General features: G+C 33.5%; 1 protein-coding gene across 1 annotated transcript in view; it reads left to right on the top strand.

Moving 5' to 3' along the window:
• The first annotated feature begins 9021 nt into the window (after positions 1-9021).
• The window catches only part of DERA (deoxyribose-phosphate aldolase), a 106237-nt gene continuing 93806 nt past the window's right edge, over positions 9022-21452 (top strand). Inside the window, exon 1 of the mRNA XM_074268955.1 lies at positions 9022-9174. Within this exon, the coding sequence (XP_074125056.1) occupies positions 9144-9174 (31 nt within the window). The 5' untranslated portion in view covers positions 9022-9143. The remainder of the gene's footprint in view (positions 9175-21452) is intronic.

Below are 21452 nucleotides of genomic sequence, written 5' to 3'. Positions count from 1 at the left end.
GTTTCCACACAGTCTTTTCCTTCCAATCATTTCTCCAAGACTCAGTGAAATCATTAGTTAAGGGGTGGGAAATCAAATGATTTCTTAATTAAGCTTCAAAACTCCTATTTTGTACTTAAGAAAATCAATTTTGAACCCAATATGATATTTCTATTAAGTCTCAATTGAGTTCAGTATTACCTTACTTTTGACATCTTACTGTATCTTAAATAATGTTTACTTTCCTTCCTATCCTTGATCTGTGCAATGCTATTGGTAGAATGTTAGTACAGACTTGTAAATTGTTCTATAAGAGACTTCCAAGTTGACTGCAACTATATAAGGATTAATTGTGGGACCTCCAGAGTTATAATCTGGTAAACAGAAGGCTTAGGGGTGACATTTATATTCAAATATTAGAAGGTCTGTCATGTGTAAGACTTGCTGCCTTGCTGCAGAGAAGCCATGAATAAAAATCAAAGGAATTTTAGTTTGATGTAAAGAAAAACATCTCAATGTTCAGAGTTGTCCAAAAGTGGATTTAGCTGGATTGAAAAGTAGTTTGTTTTCACTGGAGATCTTTATGTAATATCTGTATATGATGTTACTGTATAATTCACTTTTTTTTCCCCCCTTTTGTGCCTTTGCTTTGATAAGTTTCTGGAATTTGAAAAAAGTTGGAGAAAATGATGAAAAACCAGGTACGGCTTGCCTGTTGTCACTTCAACTTTGTCTTTTGATCTGATCAGACTACAGTGGCTTCCTATTATGTCCTGGATCATATATAAAATCTCCTCTTTGACTTTTAAAGGCCTTTATAAGTTGTCCTTTTATTATTTTTTAATTTTTATTTTATTTCCAGTTAAGTTATTGAAGCTAGCATCTCAATTTCTTTGCTACTTCTCTGGGGTTTTTCTTTTTTTATGATTTTTTTTCACTTACATGCAAAAACAATTTTTAACATTTGCTTTTTTAAATTTTGAATTCCAAATTCTTTCCTTTCTTCCCCTACCCTTTTCATAAGATGGCAAATAATTTGATATACTTATATGTATGTAATCACAAAACATTTTTATATTAGTTGCATTGTAAAAGAAAAGAAACCAAAAAACAATAAAACATATTTTAATCTGCATTCAGACTCCCTCAGTTCTTTCTTTGGAAATAGCATTTTTTCACATGTCTCAGATTTGTCCTAAATCTTTGTTTTGCTGAGAATAGCTAGGTCATTATTAGTTGGTTGTTATACAATATTGCTGTTATATACAGTGTTTTGATTCTAATTCACTTTTTCTATTTGTGTAAGTCCTTTCTAAAATCCTTTCATTGCTTACAATTACATCACAATCATATACCATCATTTGTTCTATTGTTCCTCAGTTTGATGGACATTCCCTTAGTTTCCAGTTCTTTGCCACCACAAAAAGAGTTACTATAAATATTTTTGTACATGTGACTCCTTTTTCATTTGTATAATCTCTTTGGAAAGGATATGCACAGTTTGCTTGTTTTTTGGGCATACTTCCATATTGTTTTCCTGAATGATTGGATCATTTCACAACTCTACCAAGTGCTTTAGTGTCCCAGTTTTCCCACATTCCCTCCAACATTTACCATTTTCCTTTTTTATAATATGAGTCAATCTGGTAGCTGTGAAGTATAACTTAGCATTTGTATTTCTTTAATTGTTTTTTTTTTTTTTTCATATTACTATAGATAGCTTTGATTTCTTCATCTGAAAACTTCATGTACATATTCTTTGGCCATTTACTAATTATGGAATGACTTTTGTTCTTATAAATTTGACATTTCTTTTTATAAAATGAGGTCTTTGACAGAGACAATTTATGTGAAATTCTACCTCTCCCTACAGATTTTGCTTTCCTTCTAATTTTGGTTGCATTGGTTTTGTCTGTAAAATCCTTCTAATATCATCAGAATTATTCATTTTATATCTTGTAATGCTCTCTTGCTCTTATTTGGTCATAAATTCTTATCCATATTTCTGACAGATAAACTACTCTATGTTCCCCTAAGTTACTTGTGATACCACCCTTTATGTTTAAAAACATGTACCCATTTGACCTTATCTTAGTAGATGGCGTGAGAAAGTCTATCTATGGCTAGTTTCTACTTTCCAGTCTTCCCTATAATTTTTGTCAAATGAGTTCTTATCCCCAAAACAGTAATCATTGCATTTATTAAACACTATATTAATATGGTCATTACTGACTGTACTGTGTACTTCATCTATTCCATGATCCACCACTTTATCTTTTAGCCAATAACAAATAGTTTTAATGATTACTGATAGCTAGGTAGGACACTTCATGTTTTTCTTCCCAATAATTCCCTCAGTATACTTGAACTTTTGTTCTTCCAGTTGAATTTTATTAATTTTTTTAGCTCTATAAAATAATTTTTGGTAGCTTGATATGGCACTGAATAAATAAATTAGGTAGCTTGACCTACTCATGAGCAATTCATATTTTTCCAGTACAGATTTGACTTTATTAATATGAAAAAAGTTTTAAAATTGCTTTCATATAGTTCTTGGGTTTGTCTTGGCAGGTAGACTCTCAAGTATTTTGTATTGTCTATGGTTTTAAATGGACTTTCTATTTCTTGCTGCTGGATAGTGTTGGTAATACATAAGCATGCTGATGATTTATGTGGATTTATCTTAGAACCTGCAACTTTGCTAAGATTGTTAATTATTTCAGCTATTTTTAGTAGAGTCTCTAGGATTCTCCCAGGATTACGTCTGCAAAGAGTGATTCATAGTTCTATTTCCTTATTGTCTATTCTAATTCCTTCAATTTTCTTCTCTTATTGCTATCACTGTTGAATATTAGTGGTGATAAGCATCTTTGCTTCATCTCTTATTCGATTGGGAAGGCTTCTGGCATATCATTATAGATAAAGCTTGCAGATAGTTTTAGATGAGTACTACTTACCATTTTTTAAAAAAAGCTTCATATGATGATCAATTCTGGTGAACTTGGTTGTTGGCTCTCTTCAACAATGAGATAATTCAAATCTGTATCAATTGTTCAGTGATGAAGAAATCCATCTACACCCAATCCATCCCATACACTGTGGGAACTGAATTTGGACCCCAACATAGCATTTTCACACTTTCCATTTTGTTTTCCTCAGGTTTTTTTTTTTTTTCTTTTTTTGGTTTTGTTTTTTAAATTAGATCCAATTTTGTGTGTGTGTGTGTGTGTGTGTGTGTGTGTGTGCGCGCGCGTGCGCAAGATAACTATAAATATGTATACATATATTGGATCTAACATATTTTAACATATCTAACATGTATTAGACTACCTGCCATCTAGGGAAGGGGGTGGGAGGAAAGGGGAAAATTTGAAACAGAAAGTTTTGCAAGGGTCAATGTTGAAAAATTTACCCATTTGGAAATAAAAAAGCTTTAACAATAATAATAAAAAAAGCTTCATTTATTCCTATGCTCTAATAAGTATTGTATTGTCAAAAGCTTTTTCTGCATCCATTAAGGTAATCATGAGATTTATTTTACTTTTGTTTCCTTTCTAATCAGTCTTCTTGCACTTTATTCCCCTTCATAAATTCTACATTCTAGTGATACTGGAATCCTTGCTCACAACATTTTGACCCCCAGCAGTAAGTTTTACTAGCTGAACTTCATGCCTGAAATGTCTTCTCTCCTCATCTCTGCCTCCTGCCTTCCTTGTCTTCAATTATTTCCTTCCACTGGCAGCTTAAATCCTGTTTTTTAAAAAAGGTGCAATTTCTGATCTCTTTTAATGCTAGTATCTCCCCTCTGAGATTATCTCCATTTTATCCTGTCTGCTATAGTTTGTACTTACTTATCTGCATGTTATCTTCTTGATAGATTGTGAACTTCTAGAGGGCTAAGACTTTTTACCTTTTTATGAATATTCAGCACCTAGTATGGTCTTTGTCACACAGTAAATGATAAGTAAATGCTTACGGACTTGAACTTGTCCATCGGGCTTCTCTTCAGATTTCTCAGCCAATAATTTCTAAGGCTCTTAGCTATCTTGTTTGGTACAGTCATGCATAATATTTTTCACTCCATATGTATAAAGTCTGCATGAATATGGTTTAAAGAAAAAACAATTTGCTACAAGTCAGAGGTAGCTGGTAGCCCAGAAGATAGAGTGTTAGAGCTAGAAAGACCTGAGTTGAGACTTGGCCTCAGACACTTCTGTACAGTGTCTGAGGCCAAGTCTCAACTCAGGTCTTGGGCAAATCACTTAACCTCTCTGCCTCAGTTTCCTCAGCTATAAAATAGGGATAATAATAGCATCTACCTTACAGGGTTTTAAGGACCTAATATTAATATTTATAAAAAGCACATAGTAAAGTATTTGGCACATAGTTAAGTGTTCTATATATGCTTAATCTCTTTCCTCTGCCCTAATCACCTTCAAACTCTCTTCTTTTTTCCTTAAGATATTTTCAATTCTGCTCTGAGCCCTGTAGCCATGCAACATTAAGTAAGTCACCACTTTTTTGGATTTAGGCTTCCTCATCTGTAAAATCAAGTGTTAGACAAGATCTCCAAGTTCCTTTCCAATCCTGATCTATTCGTTATCTGGAAAATAAAGATAGGAAATTAAATATATATATGAGGAATGGATATAGGGAAATACACATCTGTATCACTATCTCTATATCTATATCAAGTATTGCTATGTGCCAGATACTATGCTCAGTTCTGGGCCTACAAATATAAGCCAAAAAAAAAAAGCCCTTACCCTCAACAAACATATTCTAATGGAGAAAGACAACAAAAAGCAATTCAAAGATATGGAGAGAAGTGGTCTTCACATGATGCAGGGAAAGTAGGAGGAAGGAGAAGTCTGAAGAGTGAGGAGAAGAGCATGACTTGAGCATCTGATGAAATGGTGATCCAGGCCAAGGACTCACTAATCAGAACTTTAAATTGAACACATCATCTTTTCCACAATAATTGTTCAAGTCCCCAACCAGTGTCAAAATTATATTTCACTAAATGAACCTTACTATTTACTGTCAAAGTCAAAGGCACATGCTTTGAGCTCTATTAATTCTCTTTATCCACACCTCAAAAGTTGAACTCAAAACTTTCTCTTTTACTTTGATTCTCATTTTCTATACTTTGGCATCATGTCTTGGAGATTATCTTACTCTGGAATTTTCCTCAAGTCTCTTTATCCTGAGAAACCAAAGTGTTCCTTTGGCCTTCTCACTGTTAAGGTCCTTAATGATTTCCTCCTGGAGGCCCTGTTTTGGGGACAGGCTCAGACCAGCTAACCTTTATTCCCATTCTGGCTTTACTTCTAGTTTTCTGTAGTTCTTCCCTACCATTGGGAATGGGTCATCTTTTGCATATGGTTATATTCCTAGTAGTTAGCATAGTACCTGATCCATGGCTAAGTGCTTAATCTGTACTCATTGCCTTCTTACCTTGCCTTTTGCTTACATACATCCAATCACAGAAACCTACTTTCTCCAATGAGACACTTTATTCCTAGCCAGACTTTCCAGAACTGAATGCACTTCTGAATAAGATATGATTTTTGAACCTTTGTGACAGTCTATATTACTTCAACATTCCTCTTTACAATCTTATTTCCTGATATTGTTACTTTATACTGGCTACTTTGAAACTTACTTGTTATACTGACTTAGAAGGGAACATGGTGGCAGAGGAACCAGAACAAGATACAATTTCAATACAACTTATGACTTCCAACATTGACATTCTTAAACAACTCTCATTAGAAAAGAATATATGTGTACTCTCTAAGTGTGTCTTTCTGTTTGTCTCATCTATCTATCTATCTAGATATACATATCTATCTATCTATATACACATGATACTCTATGTATTCATATAGAATATTATATATGCATATTTTCTGCAAAATTACCTAGATATATCATCTAAGGTTTTTTAAGAATGGGGGAGATTTAGCTGTGTTTGTTGGTAGTAGTGGAAAAGCTATGGAGAAATGAAATTGAAAACTAGTGAGGAGAATGACTGAAGGAACTTGGTATTGATGATTTAAAGACACACAAATAGGTTTGGAATGGAAGAGTGGAGGATTCAGTTGCCATTAGGAAACATAAATTTGTAGTAGAGTTTTTAAAAATATCTTTTTTTCTTTTCTTTTTTTTTTTTCTTTCTTTTTATAGTAGATCTAATGCAACTTTCTCCAGTGGGCATTAGCTTTTGAGGGCTGAATGGGATTAGGAAGGTGTGCACAAATACATAAACAGACAAAAGGAGATAGAGGAATCCAGCATAGAAATAAATATGGCACTCCAAGAAACAAATATATTTTAAGAAAACTGATGGTTATGCATAAGAGGTTCTATCTTAATTAGATGGTTATATGTTTTTTTCTGAATTTGGTTAATTTTAACATATACACATTACCAAAGACTAACAATCAACAGAGAGGGAAATAATAATTTAACATATTTCACATATGCAGTTTTCTCTTGCTCTGTCTATTACTGTCTCTATCTCTCTTTCTCTCTGTCTTCTTCCCTCTCTTTCCCTCTCCTTTCTTGTCTCTGTCTCTGTCTGTCTCTCTTTCTCCCTTTCTGTCTTCCTGTCTGTCTGTTGGCCTCTCTTCCTATGTATGTATGTATTTATATACACATACATATATATATATGTGTGTGTGTGTGCTTTTAACTCCAATAGAAGATAAATTTTTGAAGGCTGGAATTGTTTCATTTTTTGTCTTTGTATTCCCCAGCACTTAGAAACATATTTGGCATGTAGAATGTATATCATAAATATTGGTGAATAGGTATTAGATATGATGAAATACATTCATCCCTGCAAAAACCTTCTCTTGAATATTCTACTTCATTAAACTATTGCATTCCTCCCTTTCCTTTCACTCAAATCTTCCATTGCTTTCTATTTAATTGCTTTCCACAAAATCCCATCTTAAAAGTTATTTTTGGCCCCCAATTATCTTTTCTTAGTAGTATGGTCCTTCCTTAACTTTTTTTTTTTTTTTTTTTTTTTTTTTTTTTGTATATTTGCCATACCTTTTTAACATGACACTTTTCTTGATCCCTTATCTTTCTAGCTATTCCTCCACTCTACTCCCAAGATGATCTTCCTTTTTTTATCCCTTGAAAGAGGACAATCCCTAAGGTAGTGTTGTCAGTACTCTTCTACTTTACATTTTTTCCATAGTGACCTAATCTACTTCTATGCCTTTAAATTGTCACTTCTTTTGAAAAAGGCTCAAATTTATATTTCCAATCCTGACCATTCTTCTTAACCCCAGACCTACTTTTACAACTGTCTACTAGATATCTTCCAAATGGAGGGTCCATTGATATATTCTACTCATTTGTCAAAACAAACCTTTTAGCTTTCTCTAAATACTAATATTTGGGGGGCAGCTAGTTGGTGTAGTGGATAGAGCACCAGACCTGAAGTTAGGAGGACCTGAGTTAAAATTTGCTTCAGACACTTAATACTTCCTGGCTATGGGACCCTGGGCAAATTATTTAACCCCAATTGCCTCAGCAAACAAACAATATTTTCCCTTTAATTCACATGGTGGGTATGAAGATTGCATTCAGTGATATATGTAATGTTTCCATGATATCTGTAAACCCAGTGTCTTTGGTCTTTCTATAGTTTTTTATCCTTTGTTCAGAGTGAGGAGAGAAAAAGCTATATATAATCACTAATGAAAATTTATACATAGTATTGTATCATCCTTCTGTTAAATAATATAAGGAAATTTCCCCCACATTTGTGTATGATTATGTATTATTATTATAATAAAAATGAATAGCATTTATATATTATATATATGTTTTATATATATATATATACATATATATATATATTTTAAAGATTTGCAAAGTGCCTATAATAATCAAATGAGGAGGAGGTATTATCACTCCTTTACAGATGAGGAAAATAGGCCAAATAACTTGCCAGGATCAAACATCTTCCCCCCCCCCCCCAGGCTGGGGTTAAGTGACTTGCCCAGGGTCACACAGCTAAGAAATGTTAAGTGTCTGAGACCAGATTTGAACTCTGGTCCTCCTGCTGCCCCTAGGCCCAAACATCTAATAAGAGACTGAGTCAGAATCCAAACCCAGACCCATCCTGGTTTCATGTGCAGCAATCTATCCACTATCCTGCAAAGCTTCTTAAACTTTTTTCCACTGGGTGATCCCTTTTCTCCCAGATATTTTTGTGTGACCCCAGTACATAAATAAGTCTATTAAACATTTATTGATAATAAATCATAATTTTGAGACCCTCATGTTTAGCTAAGACACTCCATACTGTTCCGGAACCACAGTTTTAGACACGGCCTATGGTAGCTACCCTACCAATGCTTTCCATTGTACTGGGGAGCAATCTTTAGTTGTCCTGATCTATATTATGCCACTTGTCCCCTGTCTTCCTAGGAGAGAATGAGAGGCTGGTGACTTTCCTTACCCCTCAATCACTTAAATCCAGTTCACTTGTAAGTGATGACATCACCTTCCTGATGTCACTGTCCTTTTCGATAATGAAGGAGAAAACTGAAGGAAGGAATGAATGCTCAGATAACTTAGGAAAACAAAACAAAACAAAACAGATTCCAAGCAAGAAACTTTTGGTAAAGACGTCCCTCTCTCTCCTCCTCTCTCATTTTATCTACTTAAACTGTTTTTTAGTGGTTTTGATTGTTTGCTCTGAGCAGAAGCTTTAAACCAAATGCTAGTGTATCCCGATGAAGGGAGCTGGAAAATCTTAAGAAATAGGTTATTTGTGCTAGAGTAATTCTTGTAAAATCGATCTTGCACAACCAAAAAAAACACAGTTACAAAGAAATTGAAAGAAGAAAATTTATGTGACCCATAGATTTTACTTTAAAAGGCGGCTAGGGTTTTGTTTTGTTTTGTTTTGTTGTTATTTATGTTTTTAAAGTTTTCCTCTTGGAGAAGATAGAATTGCCATGCCCCGCCTCCAATGTGGGTGGGAGGAAAGGGTAATGTGGAAATGGGGGCGTAGTTTGATGACACATGGGAAAGGAGAGGAAGAAGGAAGTGCTAGATCTGAAAGCGGGCTATTAATTTAACCTTCCATTGCTTCTCTTGCTGCTGGGACTTTACGCTGTTGCTGCTATTTGATTATGTCTGCCCAGAATCAAGAGATAGAATTTGGTAAGGGACCCGAGGCCTTTATTTACAGCGATTACTTGTCTGCTCTCACTTCCATTTCTTCCCCTGGGCTTCTGCCTTTGTGGGACTAGCCACTTTGGGGGAGATAAGGGGTGGAGGGTTAAAGTCCTGCGTTCAGGGCTGTGTTTGGTAGGCTCCAATTTCTGTCTTAAAGCAAGTGAGCAAATGGTCAGTAGGACGTGAGGGTGGCTTTATTCGGGAATTCTTAGTGCATGGTATCCTCTCTGCCAGAATACTGGCAGGACAGCAACTCCTCATCCGTCTGCTTATTGGAGCCCTAGAAAGACGGCTTCTCACTGGAGTGTATGTATATCTCACTTCGGTTAAAACTATTTTCTCAGAGAAAGTTTAATTCATGGTGTTCAATCACTTCAATCAGTTTTTCTCATCAGTGGAGAATGGTGGGAACTGTGAAAAGGAGGAGTCACTAGCATTAGTTTTTTTTTTTTTTTTTTTTTCGTCTCCATTATTATTTCAGAATCATTGGCAATAATAACTGAAATAGTAATGGCAATCTACATTATATGGAACGTTACCTAAATGATCTCATTTAACTCTTTCTATAATGGGGGAGGTAGGGCATTTTGCTAAAAGGAAATTGAATCTAATGACTTCCCATTGCTTTATAAGTGATAGTTGTACCTTGAGCCCAGGTCTTTTGCCTCCAAGTTCAATGTGCATTCTCTTACTTTAAGTCTTTCCTTCCTCTTTTTCAGTTTTCTTGTCTTAATTAAAAAAAAAAAAACAAAAACAACAAACCTACAAGAAAAAAAATCTTAGCATCCTTTTTTAGAGATATTCTTGAATTTCAAAACAAGCTAAAGTTATTGGAAAGGAAGATAGTGTGTTGGACTCTCAAGTTAAACATAGTATGAGTTGTGTATAACTAAATGTAAAAGAAAAAAAAAAGATCTACATCTTTAGTAATTGTTTTTTCAGAATATAATTTGTTGTTTTACTTCAGTGTGGAAAATGTGGGTGACAGGAATTTCGGTTCAGATTTCCTAAGAATTTTGAAACTAAAATTCAGCAAAACTGCTTGAGCTGTAGTATGTGCAAAGGTTTTGTGGCAGGCTAATTTTTAGAATTGGCTACATAAGTTCTAATAGAATAAAAAATCTAGTCTTCAATGCTTAAGAATTTCTGGGAGCAGAGTCTATTTATTTTGTAAATCCAGTTAATTTAAGCACTGAATAGTCTTTAATCATTGCTTCTTAGCATATTGTATTTTTTAAAAAACATGCCTTATTTCTGAATATTTGGCTTCAGCAGATACTTTATTTTTATTTGTGTTTGTATAGTTTTTTTTTTTATTTTATTAAAGCTTTTTATTTACAAAACATGCATGAGTAATTTTTCAGCATTGACCTTTGCAAAACCTTCTGTTCCAAATTTTCCCCTTTCCCCTTCCTCTACCCTAGATGGCAAGTAGTCTAATACATGTTAAATATGTTAAAATATATGTTAAATCTAATATATATATACATATTCATATAGTTATCTTATTCAGCAGATACTTTAAATAGCTTTTAAATGAGAAATCTTACTGTGAAGAATAGAATTGGCGTAGACTTAATGTATAGTTGGGAAGGTTTTATTTCTTTCCATTCCCTATGTCTTTCATATTTTTATACTATATATATCTATTTCAGTGGTCTTAGAGGAAAATTTTCAATTGAATTTTAGCTGTTTTATATTTTTTAGATCTTTGTCCCTGGTGAAAAAAAATAAAAAAAGCGGTTTCCCACAAATTCTTCTACTTTATTATTAATTATTTCTGTCAATATTTGGTGATTAACATTATCTCTGATAATTTAATATTATTTAAAATCTTAACCTCTGGCCTTCATCAGACCTACCATAAGACTAAACTTCACTTATCTTTCTTCCAGGTATATTGAACAAAAAGGAGAATGTTATCAATTTTCTATAGAATGAGAAGTTTTTACTTATTTTATTAGCCTTATGGATGTATTTGATTGTCTTCTCAGTTACCTCTTATGTCTCATTTATCAGACCCTGTTTTTATTTCATTTATCTAACAATTCTCAAATGCATTTTTGTCTCCTGTCTCTTCCTATCAGTGATATTAGCATGAAACTACCATTTGGCTTTAGACTGTTGCAATTTTATAGCTATTTCTATCTCCACTCTCTCTTCTACTTTCTAAGTTTTTTTTAGTGCAATTTGGACACACATTTGGTTATATCCTTAAAATGCTCTTACTGGATCCTCTGAAGCTATCATTCTATAACTTTTTCTCTTTCAAAGCCAAACTCCTAGAAAAAAAGTCATCTACATTTTCTTTTTATTACTTGCTGCTCACTCCTTTGGATTTTAGCTTCCAACTTTATCAGTTACCAATGATCTTTTTTTAAAAAAGCTTTTATTGATATGTTATTTTTTATCTAATCATAGTTATTTCCTCTCCCTTTCTCCTCAGAAAGGCATCCTATATAACAAATAGTATTTTTTAAAAGAGAAAAAAAAAAAACCCAACACAACTGGATTTATACATTGAGGAAGTCAGAAAACATGTAATGTGTCAACACTTGTGCACCTCCAAAGGGGTGGACTGGGGTCTCCTCTCATATTTATTTATTTAACTCATACTTTGTTTTCATAATTTTGCTATATTCACTTTTGATTTTTTAGTATGCACTTGTTCTTTCCACTTACATTTTGGTAGTTATTATGTATATCGTTTACTTGAATATGCTTACTTTACTCTGCATCAGTTTATGTTGATTTTTCCATGCTTCTCTCTATTCATCACATATATCACTTCTGACATGGTGATATTTCATTAGCTATTCCCTAATTGATGGATATCTGCTTTGTTTCAAATTCTCTCCTATTATAAAAAGTGCTGCTATTTGGGAACTTTTTTCTTATTGATGGCTTATTTCAAGTATAAGCATAGTAATGAAATCTTTGGTTCAAAAAGCATAGATATGTTAGCATAATTCTAAATTGCTTTCCAAAATAGTTACATAATTTCACTACTCCACCAATAATATATTAGTGTGCTTATCATTCCATAATCCCTCCAAAATTGACTATTGTTATTTTTCATCCTTTTTGCAATTTGCAGGATGTGAAGTAAAGGTTTGATTGTTTCAATTTGCTTATTATTAGTGATTTGGAGTGGTATTCATGTTGTTGAATATTTTGTAATATTTCCTCATATTTTTAATAGTGTTTTATTTTTCCAAATACATGCAAAGATAGTTTTCAACATGCAGCTTTGCAAAACTTTGTATTTCAAATTTTCTCCATCTTTTCCCTTCCCCTCAGATAGCAAGCAATCGTGTATGCAATTCTTTTAAACATATTTCCATATTCATCATGTTGTGCAAGAAAAATCAGATCAAAAGAAAAAAAAAGTCGGGAGAAAGAAAAATAAAAAACAAGCAACAAACAACAGCAATCAAAAAAGTGAAAATACTATGCTTTGATCCCTATTCAGTATCCATAGTTCTCTCTGGATGTGGATGGCTCTTTCCATCTTAAATCTATAGGAGCAATACTTCTTATGAGAACTGTTCAAATCCTTTGACCACTTGTCATGTGGTAAATGGCTATTTCATACAAATGGATATATATATATACACATAAATACATATGTACAAAATAAATGCATATCAGAAAAATTTGATATGGCTATTTTTTCCATTTGACCATTTTCTTATACTAGGTGATATAAGATATTAATCTAAGCCTAATTTCTCCAGATGCTTTCCAGTTTTCCCAGCAGTTTTCATCAAATAAGAAATTTTTTCTAGGTGATTTATGTTTTCTATTTTTATCAAACATTAGTGAGTGAATTCCATTGATTCTGATTTTCCCTTGTCTAGTTAGTTCTATTAATCTGTCACTCTCTTTTTTGATGTCTGTTGCTTTAAAATGTAGTTTAGGAACTGGAAGTGCTATTTCATATTTGTTCCCATTCTTTTCATTATCTCCTTTATTAGTCTAGATCTTTTGTTTTTCTAAATGAATTTCATTATTATTTTACCTAGTTTTGTAAAGTATCCCCTTGATAATTTTATAATTATATAGCACTAGAAGTTTAAATTGACTTTGGTGGTATTATTATTTTTATTATATTGGCACAACTAATCTGTGAGCATTGATTATTAGTCCAGATATTTAAGTTGACCAATGATCTTTTAATTGTTGAATCTGATTGACTTTTCTTAATGCTGGGTTTTATCAAACACTCTGTAGCACTTGGTGCTCAATTTTCCCTTCTTGGATACTTATTTTTCCTCTCTGATTTTGTATATGTACAACTAACTCTCTGTCTGTCTCTCTGTCTCTGTCTCTCTCTGTCTCTGTCTCTCTCTCTGTCTCTCTCTCTCACTCTGTCTCTCTGTCTCTCTCTCTGTCTCTCTGTCTCTCTCTCTCTCTCTCTCTCTCTCTCTCTCTCTCTCTCTCTCTCTCTCTCTCTCTCTCTCTCTCTTTCTTCCCTTCCCTTCCCTTCCCTCCTCCTTCTCTTCAGTCTACTCACTTTTTCTCAGTCTTTCCAGATCTTTTCTCTATATTCTTTTACCAGTTCATCTTATCATCTCCCAGGAGTTTAATTATCTTTATTCAGATGATTCCCAAATCTATATGTCTAGTTCAACTTTGTCTTCTGACCTCTATTCACACATCTTCAGCTACCTATTAGACATTTCAAGACATATATCTGATAAATGTCTCAAGACTATATTTCCAGAAGAAAATTCTTAGCTTTCTCCCCAAACTATCTTTCTGTCCCAAACCTCTCCTATTGAACTTTCTTATTTCTGTCAAGGGTACCACTGTCCTTCTAATTCACTGAGATTCCCATTATCCTTACCTCTTCACTCTCTCAATGCATATATCCAAATGTTATTTTTGTATTTCTAATTCATCTCTCACATTCCAATCCTTCCTTTTTTTAAATTCATATGACCACTAATCTTGAATAAAGTCTTTATCACCTTTTAATTAGATTTACATAGTAATAACTGATATTTCTGTCTTAAGACTCTCCCTACTCCACTCAGAAATGTCGAAATGATTTTTCCTGAAGTTTGGGTCTGATTATGTCACTCTCTTATTCTGTAAATTCCACTGACTCCCTATTACCTGTAATAGGAAATATATACTCTGTTTGGGTTCTAAAAGCCAATCTGGCTGGTTCCAACCTACATTTTCAGTCTTATTCCACATTACTCCTTTACACACACTCTGATTTAGCCAGACTGGCCTTTATTGTTGTCTTACAAATGATGCTTCATATCCTAGCTCCTTGTCTTTGAATCATCTGTCACCCATTTTTGGAATGCCTTCCCTTCTCACTGCTTTTCCCTCTCCCTTTTAGAATTCCCTCATTTATAAGATCCTTAAAGGCAAGGAACTAATTCATTCATTGTCTTTTTTAGCATAGTGCCTGGCACGTTCTGTGTACTTAAATGCATAATGATTGATAAAAACCATTTAATGATTCCCCATTGCCCTTGATAAAAATCAGACTTTTCTGTTGTACCATTGACAATCCTTCTACAATTGAGGGCTACCATACACTTTTAGCTGCATCTCATACTATGCCCTTCCATGGATTCGATACTTCTGCTACATCAGACAGCTCTTTGTGCTGCAATCATTAAATGTACTCTCATTCCTCCATTCCCCAGAATATCCTCTTTACCTCTTTTATTCTGTTAAACTTTTACTATGCTTTAAAGGCCCAACTGCAAATCTACTTTCTCCAGAAAGCCTTTTCTGGTATCATTCTATCCCTACCACATTGGGAATGACCTGCCCCCTTAAACAGTTTTACTTTGTAATTCTAATACAATTATCATGTAATACTGTATATTATAAGTATGTCTATGTCCTTTTGCCTAAGTAAATCGTATATTTCTCTAGGGCATGAACTTGAATTGTTCTTAAACTTTATGTCTTCTCTGTTCCTAGTACCTAGTACTGTGTTCTGAAATACTACAGTAAACAAATATTTGTAGTACTTTATAGTGCTAAAAAGCTCCCAAAAAACTGGGTGTTGGCTATGCCACCAAATACCTGTCATTTAATCTTTTCAGGCATTAATTTCCTTATCTTCAAAATGAGAGGGTTGGACAAGATGATGATTGTTAAATTCCCATTTAACAGCAAAATGTCATCATACTTAAATGGACCTCTGAGCTCAACAACATGAGTACTCCCTATAATGATGTTGATTATCACCCATCCATGCCCTCTCATTTTGTATGTTTATTGTTAAAGTCCTTTTGTTAAATACTGTGGAAAGGGGCCACCCAACATTCTGGAAACTTTTTCAGTTTTTTTGTTGAAATGGGCTTATTAGTGGAGTTCTTTTTTGACATATCTTTCAGGTGGCACTACAGAGCCTCCTAAGTGATATCCATGATCACTCACAAAAGTTGGGTCTAATTATATATAGTAGAAAAACAAAAAATATAAAAAAAACCCAAAACAAGGAGATTAAAAAATTCTGTTGCCCATACTTTGACAGACAACCCTTTGTTAAGAAGCCATTATGACTGCTTATGGGCAGTAATCTGGGCTCAGAATTAAACAAAAGGAGGAGATAGGTATGCTTGCTTTTGAGGACATGCATACTGCTTTTTGGTTCTGCCAAACCCATCTTTTGAACAATGGTATTCTTCTGGTGATACCATGCGACCACTTTTCAAGGAATACTATAACTGCTTAAGAATTGTAGATTTCTTAAAGAGATGCAGAGGGAGGTGAATAGGCTGCAGTATGTTACCAATCAAGAATCTCCTAAATGAAGTAAAGTAAAAAAAAAAAAATCATCGCAGAGGTCTATGAGCAGAAGATGCTATGTTGCTTTTGAAGTGGATTGATATGTTTCTTCCTAGTTCTCTTTGAAAATAGATAGCTCCTCTTTGTGACCTGATTGTAACACATCTCCTAGTTGAACTCCATAATCATCAAAAGAGTCCATCCTAAATTCTAAATAAGAAAAACAAAGTGGGTTTTGAAAAACCAAATGGCTTTTGATATGCAGTCAGATTGAAAACCCATAGGTGCTTTTAGTTAGACACTTGAAGTAAACCATGAATTGGACCCAGAACTGACCAGGAGGTGGGGGAAGCAGACTGGATGGCTTGTCTTTGGTCAACTAAACAGATCTTTTCCTGATCTTAAGCTTCTCTTTGAAATAAAGAGCCATCTTTTTCCTTAGATGTATAATGAATAGAATGCTAGGCCTAAAGTCAGAAAAGTTCAAATTCAAATCCAACCTTGAACACTTACCCATGTGATCCTGGCAATCTGTTTCCTCAATTGAAAAATGGAAATGATAATAACAGCAAATACCTCCTCATATGAGATAATATTTCTAAGTGCATGACATGGTACCTGGCACATAGTATATGCTTAATAAATGCTTGTTTCCTTCCTTTCCTTTCTTTTTTTTTTTTTTTAAATCACTAATGTTTTTTCACTGATATTTTATGACTATAAATCATGGAATACTACTGTCTTCAAAGTATTGAAATTGAGGCTCAGCAAAGAGCAAAAGATATGTGGTAGATGTGAATGAGTTATAACACATCATAAAAAAAAATCATGCAAGAGGAACCATATGAGAGAATGAATTATAAATAAGATATTTCACCTTATTAGGTTTGAACCAATATACTGGTTTGTGGTTTCAGCATTTTCGCTTCCTTCCAGCTTTGTGTTTTTTGTAAATTTGATAAAGATACTGAAAAAAGATACTTATATATTATCTTATACTTTTCTTTAAGACACCAATAAAAATGTTAACTATCAGGGTCAAGCACCGATCTCTGTAATATTGCCTTAGAGACCTTCTTTCAAAGTGATATCAAATCAACTTGAATTAATCACAACTTTTGAATTCTAGAATTCAACCAGTTATTAATGTATTGAATTAAATGCTTCACCCAAACTCAGTTTATCACATTCCTCTAATATATTTCTTTCTTTTTTTTTTTTTTTTTTTTTTTCCCCTGAGGCTGGGGTTAAGTGACTTGCCCAGGGTCACACAGCTAGGAAGTGTTAAGTGTCTGAGACCAGATTTGAACTCTGGTCCTCCTGAATTCAAGGCTGGTACTCTATCCACTGCGCCACCTAATATATTTCTTTAATCTGTCCAAAAAGGAAATAAAGTTATTTTGAAATGACCTCTTATGGATGAAGCCATGCTAACTCTTTGTGATCACCTTTTCTTTTTCTAGTGAATAGACATTGTTAATGGAATTAAAATAAAGTGAAAATAAATAGCCAAATAAACAAAAAACAGATTTTAATTATTTGAAATTAAATGGCTTTTCCACTTAAAATGTATGCCTTTGATAAAAAAGATGAATAAAAGTAACAGTTGGTAGATCCCTTAAGAATGTGATTTAACTTTTTCACTAGAAATTATTAAAGTGGAAAGAACTGTCCTTTCAAAAACACGGTCACTGGAGAATTGATGCACTGAAATAGATCTTCTTTGAATTAAAAGCATGAAAGGGGACTTTGAAAAATTTCAGTTAACTCCACAATATGTATTTACTTTTGCAGTAATAGTCTGTTTCATAGAAAATTATGTGGATGCAAGACTAGGATCAATGTTTAATTTTAGCATTAGGATATGGTAAAGTTTTTTTTTTTTTTTTTTTAATCTTGAAAAACCAAATAACTGTGGTTCTGTTGTTGCAGTAGCCAAGGGGTATTTACTTCTCTAAATTGTTCCATTTATGTTATTCCTTATTTTGTGCTTTTTAAAAGTGTAGAAAAGCAATAGAAATAAACAGCAGATCTTTTTCATTCAAGATTCAGTAAGTTTTTCAATAGAGACATCTAGTGGACAAATTTTTTCCTAAGCTTTTGAAACCATTATATTCTTTCAGAGAATGGTATAGAGGATTGCATTTATCAAAATATGTTGAATTATTAAATAAGGGTAAAGTATTTTATAAGCTTCTGATGAGATGACATTTGTAAAACATTTTGCAAACCTTAAAGCACTACATAAATTTATAGGTATTGTTGTTATAGACTTTAAAACAGCATAAACATACCAACTGTTATTATTACTATTACTTTTTGTACTATTATTTTTGTTGTCTGTAAAATTGGAACATTGATCAGTGATTTAGAGAAGCCAGTATTTTCTTTCTGTTTTTAAGATAATAGTGTTATCACAAATCATGTATTTGCATTTGATAGATTGTAAAGGAAACTATAGAGAAATAAGATTTTCATTTTTTTGATAGGACATGCGGAAATGTTGAAAAATGATCTCCTTGTAACTTTATTTTTAGTACAAATTTCTAAAAAATTAATAGGATTAGCTACTTCTCAACTTGAATTACAAAATCCAGAAATGAATTCAAAAAGGACCCTGTTTTATGACAGATGTAGCACTGCCATCTGGGCATTTGTCATCAACTATTTTGTTAAGATTTTGGAAAGTGTACTCTTTGGAAAGATGAAAAGGGAGTAAGCAATATTAAGTTTTGTACTCCTTGGTCTCAGAAAGTAGAATGGATGTGAAGACAAGAAAGGGATAAGGTCTCCTTCTGAGAGATGTTACATAGTGGAATCAGAGAGAGAAATTTGGTTCCTTTTTTAATGAACTGGAAACCTATACTTTGGCTATTTGGATGTGGTTATTTAAGGTTTGTTTTTTTTTTGGGGGGGAGGAGGAGGGAAGGAATATAGTTTATTTTTGATATATTTATTTTAGAGAAGGTGTGTGGTTTAAATGGAGAGCTAGCTATAAGCATGTACTGGTTGCATGTGTGTGATTAGGCAAGTCATTTGGCTTCTGATATTCTAAGCAAATAATGCTATAAGTTGTAGAAAAGGGGTTAACTTATAAGGATAGAGAGGGTATCCTCATCAGGGTATTCCTAATACCAATGAAATAATAGGTCTAGTCCCTATCCCACATTTGTATTTTTGAGAGTAATTAAAAATACATTATTTGTCTATTTGTTGGGAAAAAGTAGATTTCTTTTGATACTTGATATAATTTTTAGTAAAAGTAAGGGGAATCTTTATCCTTCATCCATTTGAGCAGCGATAGTCACAGGAAATTTTCCCTCTCCATATATACCATTTATTCGTTTATTTAGAAATTAAAAAAAAATTCAATTTGCACTCAGTCATGAGTGCACAGAGAACTCATCCACTCTTTTAAAAAGACATATACAGAGGATGTATGTGAGGGCAAGTGATGGAATACAAATATGAGAAAGCATGGCTTGATGTCATTTAACCCCAATTGCCTCAGCAAAAAGAAGAAGAATGATCTTTGAATTGAAAAAAAAAAAATTACTGCCCTTTTAATACCAAGGATAATTAGAGAGATGTTAAGAGCATCCTTGGGTACATTAAAAAAATGAGAAGTTTGAATCATGAGCCACTATCAGTGATCTCTGAAAGACTGTATAATAGGAGAAATATCAGAGTATTGGAGACAAATCCCAATTTTAATAAAATTTTAATAAAGGGAAATATGATTAGCCTGTGACTTCTAGGCCCCCCAATCTTGATTTGACTCTTTTTTTTTTTTTTTTTAATTTTTTTAATTTTTTTATTCATTTTTCCAAATTATCCCCTCCCTCCCTCCACTCCCTCCCCCCGATGGCAGGTAATCCCATACATTTTACATGTGTTACAATATAACCTAGATACAATATATGTGTGTAAATACCATTTTCTTGTTGCACATTAATTATTAGCTTCCGAAGGTATAAGTAACCTGGGTAGATAGAGAGTAGTGCTAACAGTTTACATTCACTTCCCAGTGTTCCTTCTCTGGGTGTAGTTATTTCTGTCCATCATTGATCAACTGGAAGTGAGTTGGATCTTCTTTATGATGAAGATTTCCACTTCCATCAGAATATATCCTCATACAGTATTGTTGTTGAAGTGTACAGTGATCTTCTGGTTCTGCTCGTTTTACTCAGCATCAGTTGATTTAAGTCTCTCCAAGCCTCTCTGTATTCCTCCTGCTGGCCATTTCTTACAGAGCAATAATATTCCATAACCTTCATATACCACAATTTACCCAACCATTCTCCAATTGATGGACATCCATTCATCTTCCAGTTTCTAGCTACAACAAAAAGAGCTGCCACAAACATTTTGGCACATACAGGTCCCTTTCCACTCTTTAGTATTTCTTTGGGATATAATCCCAATGACAGCAATGCTGGGTCAAAGGGTATGCACAGTTTGATAACTTCATGGGCATAATTCCAGATTGCTCTCCAGAATGGTTGTATTCTTTCACAACTCCACCAACAATGCATCAGTGTCCCAGTTTTCCCACATCCCCTCCAAAATTCATCGTTATTTGTTCCTGTCATCTTAGCCAATCTGACAGGTGTGTAGTGGTATCTCAGAGTTGTCTTAATTTGCATTCCTCTGATCAGTAGTGATTTGGAACACTCTTTCATATGAGTGGAAATAGTTTCAATTTCATCATCTGAGAATTTGATTTGAACTCTTGACAAAATTCTGGAAAGTATTAAAGGGATAGTTATTGAGCATCTAAAAAAGACAGGAATGATCACAGAAAATTGACATGGCTTCATCAGTGACACATTATGCCAGACTAACTTCTTTTTTTTTTCTCATAGAATGACTAGATTGATAAATCAAAGGAGACTTTTCATAGATAGAATCTGGCTAGATTTTCTATAGACAAAGTCTCGTACTGATGTTATGGAAAAGATAGAAATATGTAGGCTGGGTGATAATATAGTCAGGTGGATTCTGAACTGGTTGAAGAGAAAATAGTCATTAATTGTTTGATCTTAATTCCAAGGGAAGTAGTTTAATAGAGTGTTCCAAGTATCTGGACTTACTTCTTTCTTTTTTCTTCTTTCTTTCCTTCTTTCTATTTTCCTTTCTTCTTTTCTCCCTTCCTTATTCCCTCCCTCCCTCCCTTATTTACTCCCTTCCTCCTCTCTCCCTTCTATTAATTTTTTTTATTAATTAATTTTATTTATCTATTTATTTATTTTGAGGCTGCTGTTTTGCACATAGTAGAAACCTAGCTTAAGGAGTTTAACATATTAGATGACACAATTAGGATCTAAACCAGGTTGGTTTTTTTTTTTTTTTTTTTTTTGGCTGAGGCAATTGCGGTTAATTGACTTGCCCAGGGTCACTGGTCAAGTTCTTTCTTTTTAATAATGGCTTTTTATTTTCAAAATAAATGCAAAGATAGTTTTCAACATTCATCCTTGCAAAGCTATGTGTTCCAAATT

Source organism: Sminthopsis crassicaudata, chromosome 5, assembly GCF_048593235.1.
Source record: "Sminthopsis crassicaudata isolate SCR6 chromosome 5, ASM4859323v1, whole genome shotgun sequence".
NCBI lineage: Eukaryota > Metazoa > Chordata > Mammalia > Dasyuromorphia > Dasyuridae > Sminthopsis > Sminthopsis crassicaudata.
Note: the sequence above shows the minus strand (reverse complement) of the source record. Positions and strands in the feature narration are given on the sequence as shown.